The following is an 8,813-nucleotide window of genomic DNA, read 5'->3' as shown; positions in this document are numbered from 1 at the left end:
AATTTCACTGAGGTCCCAGGCCTCACAAGCTCAGGCCCAGACTGCTGCAGCTGTACCTGGGAGTGGACACCTGTAGAGAAAAGACAGTTTAGGAGTCATTGTCACCTCTGTCCCTGTTTCCTATTCAGATTTGGAACTGGAATGCCCCTTTACCTGTTGTTAGTGACATGAAGAAGAGAATGGTCCAGCTCCACTCCATGGTAAGGTCCTGTGTGCTCAGTGACTGTGGAGAGGACACTGATCATATGTTGTCTGGAGTGTGGACATCTCTATATTTACCATGTAATTTGTATATTCATAAGCAGCGAAGGTCCTAGAACAGCTTTAGAAGAAAGAGGTAGTTGACCTTGGATCAGGCAGCAGGATGCTAAAGTCCAGTTCTAATTTTGTTTAAGTAAATGAAACCCATACTATATCCCCAAGCCTTGTGTAGACCTGTGGATGTAACTTCAAGACATAAGCTCTCAGTTCAAAAAGAGACTTCAGACAGAGACAGTTATTCCTCTTGTGACAAAAGATGTACAGTTAGTAGTTGTGAAAAGGATTTCAAAACTTGTAAATTATAAGAACTACTAGTCTTTTCTCATATACATGAAGGTGGCAAGTGTCTCTCCAGAAGATTGCATAGTAAAACACTTACACAAATGATCAAAAGAGAAAATGTTTCAGAAATTTTTGCAGACAAATGTTATTGCAGAATTGTCTACAGTAGATAAATTATAGAAACAAACTACATGTCTTTGAACAAATGACTATATCAAGTAAACATTATATATATATATATGCTATAAAAATTCTATTCATCAGTAATATATAAGGATCTTATATAATTTTGAAGAAAATGGATGCAATTGGTAATGACATTATTAAGTATTCTAAGACCCTCTCAGAAACAGATATTGTCTGAGTCCTATTTGTAGTCCTTAGATATCATACAGTTAGAAATAATTGTCAAGGCACGTATGGAAGGACATAGAACTGAAAATGCCCAATGGAATAAAAGTGGCAAATGGATATGGAGGGTCAAGGAAATGATAGGTTGACTTTATATTGTAAATATGAACAGTGTACATTATAGACCTATATGAAAATTCTAAACATATGGAATATTGCTATTTCAGAATAATTTTGTTCATCCCTTGCAATTTTCATTTATGAAAGCAATGTATTTTGATCATATTCTCATCTACTATATCCTTCTTATTCCCCTTATGATCTCCAAAAACAAAAAGTCTTTCTTCTAACACATTGATCTCTTTTGTTTATTAATGAATAACTTAGTAAATCTAATAAATGCTGTCTGTATGGATATGGTGGGTGCTATCTTCTACCTCATAAGTAAAGACCAAGTGGACACACTTGTAAAAAAAAATGATTCTAATTTCCTACACATTCTTCTTATGCTAACATCTCGTCTGCTGGCACTGATCCATCTGGAGTCCCTCCCCCACCTATGTTGTAGTCTTTTAAGATATACTTTGTTTAGTAGGGGCAGGGGACAGGGCACACATGGCCCCAGGAACTTAGAAGCCAACTTATGGAGTTCAGTTCTCTTCTTCTAAGAGGTGGCTTTCAGAAATCAAACTAATATTGTCAGTTTGGAAAAGAGAAACATTTACCTGCTAAGCCTTTCCACAGGCTTTCACACTGTAATTTTAACTGATAAGATTTTGTGCAGGACTTAGGCTCATAAAAACAGCTGCTAAGAGGTTGTTTGTGCAATGAGAACATGTCAATCACTGTAGATAGAATTCCATGACATTCAGCCTCATTCTCTGAAGCTTACACTCATTGATTTCTCTGTTTCATGATGACTTTTGATTTGGGGAAAGGGGGGGTTGACAGAGAGGAGACACTGAGACTGAATACTCAGTCATTCATTCTCTGCACTTTGACCAGTCATGGATGTCGACAATGATCATTACACACTTCACACATATGCTTCTGTGATCAAGACTGAAACCAACACTAATTTATTATATATAAACATATATATTTATAGGCAGTTAGACAACATGACCATCAGCAATACAACTATGGTCTACTTGGGCTGTATCATTCCTATTCAAGACTTTTTGAACATGTTTACCTGGGATGGTGTCTTTCCTGTGGAGCAGTCACAAATCCAGTTAGAAAGCAGTTATTCAGCATGTAACAGTAATCATTAATTGGTACATATTACCTGGAGGCTGATAGAATAGACTTCAAGGCCTGGTACTGTGTGGGAGTATTGATGTCTTTCTCTCCCTGCAGGCTTCACAGCACCTTCCTGCAGTAGAAAATATAACCAGCAGGGAGAATTTCCTGTTCAGTTCAAGACTGATTCTCTATGGCCTGCATCCAGAGTCCTTAGTTCACCCATGAAATTCAGATTAAAACAACACCAATGATACATTATTGCCTCAATAAGAATTACTGTAAACAAAAAAAATAAAAGACCCCAAATACAAGCATGCATGTGGGGAAAGGGTAGTCTATAGTCACATGTTGAAGTAAGTGTAAACTTCTGTGTGACTTTAGAAATCAGGTCGTTGATAGCTAACAATACCTTGTACAATAAAAGAACTTCTTGGGGTATCACCATCCCTGATTTCAATCTGTACTGTAGGGAAAAGTATTAAAAATTTCATTGTGTTGACATAAAAACAGACAGATTAATCAATGAAATTGAACTAAAAGCCCAGAAATAAATCCACAAACCTATGGACACTAGATTCTTGAGAAGGAAGAAAAGGTATAAAATGTGGGAAAAAATCTTCAACAAATGGTCGTCTAAATCATTGTCAACATGTAGAAGAGTGCAAATAGGTCCATACCTATCACAGTGCACAAAACCCAAGGGAAAGTGGACAAAAGACCTCAGCAAAAAACCAGATACACTAAACCTGACAGAAGAGAAAGTGAGGAATAGCCTTGAACACATTGGCACAGCAGAAAATTTGCTGAACAGAGCATCAATTGCACAGGCAATAACATCACCAATTAACAAATGGCACCTGATGAAACTAAAAAGCTTTTGTAAGGCAAAGTAAACTATCAAAAATAAGTAAATGGCAGTTTACAGAGTGGTAAAAACCTTTATCAACCCCACATCAAAGAGAGGGTTAACAATCAAAATATATAAAGAACTCAAGACAAGACATATAAAACAAATAATTCTAGGTTCTGGCTATGACAAACAATGCTGCTATAAACATAGTTGATCACATGACCTAAATGCCCCTCGATCGAAGAATGGATAAGGAAAATGTGGTACATTTACACAATGGAGTATTATACAACAGAAAAAATAATGACATCTTAATTTTGTAGGAAAATTTATGGAGCTAGAAAACATCATTTTGAGTAAAATAACCAAGACCCAGAAAGACAATTATCACGTGTACTCACTCAAAAAGTAGTTTCAAAACATATAGCAAAGAAAGCCAGCTCACAAATCACAATTCCCAGAGAACCTAGACCACAATGAAGACCCTAAGAGCGACATTCATAGATCTAATTTACATGGGAAGTAGTAAAATAAAAAGATCTCCTGAGTAAATTGGGACCATGGGGATACTAGGGGAGCATTGAGTGGGGGGGAAGAGTTAGAGAGGGGAGCAGAGAAAAATGTAGAGCTCAATAAAAATTAATAAAAAAAAAGAAAAAAAATTCAATATAAAATGGGGTATAGATCTAAACAGCAAATCTTCACTAGTGGAATCTCAAATGTTGGGGAAGCATTTTAAGAAGTTTTCAACATTGTTAGCCATCATGAACACTGAGGGGACACTGAGGCTGGCACTCTCAGGTCCGCAATACAAAATAACTCTTAGATTCATTCCATCTTACACATGTCAGAATGAATAAGATTAAAATCACAGAAACACATCATGCTGAAGAGGATATAGAGCAAGAAAAACTCTCTTCTACTAATGATGGGAGAGCAAACTTATGCAGCCACTTTGGAAATCAATATGTCAGCTTTTCAAAAACTGGGAACTTCTACCTCAAAATCAACATATACAACCTCGGGTATATACCCAAAGGACACTCCCCCCATGACAATGATACTTGCTCAACTATGTTCATAGCAGTATTATACATAATAGCCAGAAACTGGAAACTAACTAGATGGCCCTCAAACAAAGAGTGGATAAAAAATTGTGATACATTTACCCAGCCATTAAAATGTGACATCATAAAATAATACAGAGCTATTAAAAATGACATGAAATTTGTGGAAAATGGATAGAACTAGAAAAATTCATCCTGAGTGAGGTATCCAAGACCTCACAAGACAAACATGGTATGTATTCACTTGTTAGTGGATATTATCTGTAAAGAAGAACCATGCTACAATCCACAGACAATCAAAGTAAGAAGGAGAGTTCAAAGGGTAACATATGAGTCGCCCTGGAATGGGAAATAGAATAAACATCATGGTTGGAGGTGAAGCTTAAATGAGACAGGAACAGAAGGGGTCAGGTGTTGAGAACAGTACAAGGTGTCGCCAATGTTCTTATTTGTCTATATTACCTCAATAGTTAGACCTTGTTTCTGAGAAAGAATTTAAAATATGAATAAATTTTAATAGGTAAAAGTGATTAATAACTCCAAAGAAAGAGTGCCTTCCAGACACCACAGGACTGATGCACATATGAAGTCACAGAGACTGGAAAGCATGCTGAGTCTGCACAGATTTGATCCTAATGCGGTCCCAATGTTGGGAGAAGAACACAGACACAGGCTTTTATCCCCTAACCAAGAAGTTATATAATTGATACTTCCTTGCAAAGGAAATGTTTGTTTTCTCTGTTGAAGTATTATTAGGTAGACTTACTTCACTCAGGACTGGACACAAGTCTAGCAGTAGATGGCTAACACAGAATAAATGCAATATTTTACAGATATTTTCTCTGATTTCACATTGTACATTATTTCTTCAGTCTTAATCAACTTTTACCTATATAACATAGTTTCGTTTTGAGTGTTGTTACCGGTTATATGTATGTAAATTCCTGCTTTTATTCTTACATAAATGATTGTTATTTTAATTTTTTATTTTTTTACTATTTGCTTTCTACAGAGGGAAGGAGAGGGTGTGAATTTGGGGAAGGGATTCAGTAATTAGAATGTATTGTACATTTTTTTAGAAAAAATGTATAAAGTAAATAAAACTGAATAAAATTTTAAAAGAATATACAAATCCATGAGGAGTTTGACAAGGAATCTTTAGTATGTATGACCATGGAAACATCATATGTCAATCATAGCTGGTGCATGTCAGTTAACAGACTTTAAGAAAGGAAACCACAGAGGAAACAGAATCCCCTCCACACTTCACCTCATCTCTCTAATGGGAATTCTTAGCTTCCTTGTGCCCCCTGCTGGTTTTTTACTCCTTTGCAAGTTGATTTGTCATGGCTTACACTGAAGTTACACAGTCTGATTTAATTTGTAACATAGGCATAAAATATAGTGTTCAGCTGCATATGTAAATGGCTTTTGATTAACGTGGAAATGCTGAATACATGTTTCAGAAATTGATTTTATGCTATGCCTATATAATTATCTGGTGTGGGAGTGTCATATATCAATCTGTTGATTTCATTGGTTAAGCAATAAAGAAACTCCTTGGCCCTGATAGGTTAAAACATAGGTGGGAGGAGTAAACAGAATAGGATGCTGGGAGGAAGAGGAAGTGAGCTCAGACCCGACAGCTCTGCTCTCTGGAGCAGAGATGCCATGCTCAGCTCTTCCAGGTAGACGCGATAGCTCTGTGCTCTGAGGCAGACGCATGACGCTCAGACCCAGGATAGACATAGGCTAGAATCTTCCCGGTAAGCACACCTTGGGGGCTTACACACATTATTAGAAATGGGCTAAATTAATATGTGAGAATTAGCCTAGAAGAGGCTAGATAGAAATGGGCCAAGCAGTCTTTAAATAAATACAGTTTGTGTGTTGTTATTTCGGGCATAAGCTAGCAGGCGGCTGGAGTGCTGGGGATGCAGCCCCGCCGCTCCTTATTTCAACAATTATCAATGTCCCTCTCAAATCTGGGTTTCACCCTGGTGACAGTTGTATGTATCCAACTCTAGCAATTCTCCCTTGTAACATGGTGACCACAGAAAAGAGCAGAATCTTGGCTGCCTTCATTATTCTATACCTGGGCCAGAGTATCTGACATGAAGTCAGAGAATCACACAGTCTTGAGTTTAGTTCATGCTGTTTCCAGAAACAAAAGCCAACAGAACAGGAGGAAACAACTGTTGTATCTATAGATCAGTTAACAACTTTAGAAAACTATATGAAGAAGTAAGAAGAAATCTAGTGAATGTGTTGGAAGACATTGCTGGCTGATCAGATGTTACAGTCTACCATAGCCTGATAGCATTCTCTAAGCTGGGCAACATGGAGGTCTCCCTCCACACAGCAAAAGTTTCCTGCTTTTTACTTAGGCTTATCTGAAAGATGTCTTGAGGCACAGGATTTTTAACTTATCTCAAGGGTTACCCTTAGCAAGTCTCCTGCAAATGTCCTTTCTTTGATGACAGACTTAGTAAATAGGCAAGTGCTCTAGAAATTTTGATAGGGCCATGCTTCTACTAATTAAACTGTATGATAGAAGCTTTCAATTTAATTTAAGTTATTGTATCTTTCCAGACAACCCAATTCTACATATTCCAATACTCTGAAATAAAGTTGAGCTTTTTCATCAAAACCAGTTTCCCAGAGTGCTGTTTCCATTCCGGTTAAAGGTCACTTACACAGCTTTCATTCAACACTTCTTCCTCTTTGTTCTCAAGGCCTGTTGGACAACAGGCCAGGAAGGATAAGAGGACACTCACAGATTGTCTACCATGCCTCAATCTGTTTCTCATGTTGCACTTTTGACTGGGCTCATCATAAGTATGGTTCCATTCTACCTTGACTAAGTTATGGTCAACAGTTCAAATACCAGATATGGCTAATATCGAGACCTGGTATTTCATGTATGAAGAAGTAGATCTGTTTAGATAATATCTGGCAGAGAGCGGGGGGAATGGGATGATTGGGATAATGGAAGGATGGGTATGGGAGCAGGGAAGTATATATCTTAATTAAGGGAGCCATTTTAGGGTTGGCAAGAGCCTTGACTCTAGAGGGGTTTCCAGGGGTCCAGAGAGATGTACCCAACTAGGTCCTTAGACAGCTGAGGAGAGAGAGCCTGAAATGGCTCGATCCTATAGCCATACTAATGAATAACTTGTATATCACCATAGAACTTTCATCTGCCGATGGATGGAGATAGAGACAGAGACCCACACTGGAGCAATGGACTGAGCTCCCAAGGTCCAAATGAGGAACAGAAGGAGGGAAAATATGAGCAAAGAAGTCAGGACCACGAGGGGTGCACCCACCCACGGAGACAGTGGGGCTGATCTATTGTGAGCTCACCAAGGCCAGCTGGACTGGGACTGAGAATCCATGGGATAACACCACACTCTCTGAATATGGTGGAAAATGAGGGCTGCTGAGAAGCCAAGGACAATGGCACTGAGTTTTGATCTTAGTGCATGTTCTGGCTTTGTGGGAACCTAGTCTGTTTGTATCCTCACCTTTCTAGACCTGGATGGAGGGAGGAGGATTTTGGACTGCCCACAGGGCAGGGAACCCTGACTGCTCTTTGGACTGGAGAGGTAGGAAGAGGGGAGTTGGGGGTTGGAAGTGGGGGGAGGGGGAGGGAAAAGGGGGGGAGGCGGACATTTTAATAAAAAAAAATTTAATAATAAAAAATGAGATGTGTTGGTAAAGCTATTTAGGAGTTGAATGTTTTCACTGATGAAGACTGTTTAAGATTGTGCTCCCAGGAATGAGAGAAGCTAACAACACTATGTAAGATTTTCTGTGCAAGTGTGGATAAATGTCACAAATGGAGCTTAACAAAATAAAACAAAAATGTGGCTATAGAAAGCGAGGCTATTCACATATGTTTTTCTCTAACTTCAGGATCACAAATCATATGGACCTAACATTGCAGAATAGAGGATTCTGGGACCAGTCCAATGCTTGGCTTCTCTTCAATCACAAGTGATTATTTATATGATTTCCTCTGGACTGTCAGAACACTGAGAAATACCTTGAAGACAAGATTCTCTTTTCATGTAGAGGAGCACTTTTCCCTACAATCCAGGGTACTTGAGGAGGTGGTGGTGCTCCTCTTGGATTTCAGCATCTCTACTCTCCTAGGTAAAGTGAATGATGGTGTCCTTCATAGCCCAGCGTCATGGGATGCTAGGGGTTATTGTGAGTGTGAATGTGCAGGAATTTTGGCTGATGAGCAGTGTGGATTTACAAAGATATTTTCCTCTCATCACTAGATTCATGCACTAAACCCTTGGCACAGTGATATTATAAAAAGAAGGCATAAGTTTTTTTTTTCCTAGGTTAAAATAATGTGAGAATCATAATACAGGCTGAGCTATGGCAATGTGTTTTGAGCTGGGCAAAGGTTTCCTTAAAATACATACACACATGGATGTCTAGCATTCTCCCTCACACTTTACTGTGTGGATATTTTCATACTTCTCTGACTGGGCTCACTTTCACTCATCAGAATTCCCAGCAGTTCCTTCTTTCACTGTGCTATAATTGATACTTTTCAACATTGCTGAAGGGCCTGAGAACCATTTGCACTATTCATAACACTATTTGCAAAGATGATTTTATATAAAACCTAGTTCTGATTTCCTGTCTCTGAGTCACTCAAAGATTGATACAGCATGATTTCCTCATTGGTCATATACCTCAGGTGCAGGACCAAAAGTTTGGATATGTCTCTGTAGAGC

The 8,813-nt window shown here is 38.4% G+C and overlaps 1 gene segment (V, D, J or C); it reads right to left on the bottom strand.

Moving 5' to 3' along the window:
- The window catches only part of LOC126495212 (Ig heavy chain V region 3-like), a 160,993-nt gene extending 160,780 nt beyond the window's left edge, over window positions 1-213 (bottom strand). The window contains 1 exon segment of the V gene segment in view: window positions 154-213. Within this exon segment, the coding sequence occupies window positions 154-199 (46 nt within the window).
- Between the last annotated feature and the right edge of the window lie 8,600 nt (window positions 214-8,813).

Source organism: Alexandromys fortis, unplaced genomic scaffold (genome assembly GCF_014885135.2).
Source record: "Alexandromys fortis isolate MF-2015 unplaced genomic scaffold, M_Fortis_MF-2015_v1.1 scaffold_333, whole genome shotgun sequence".
Classification (NCBI taxonomy): Eukaryota; Metazoa; Chordata; class Mammalia; order Rodentia; family Cricetidae; genus Alexandromys; species Alexandromys fortis.
The sequence above is the reverse complement of the archived record's forward strand: the minus strand, read 5'-3'. Positions and strand labels throughout refer to the sequence as shown.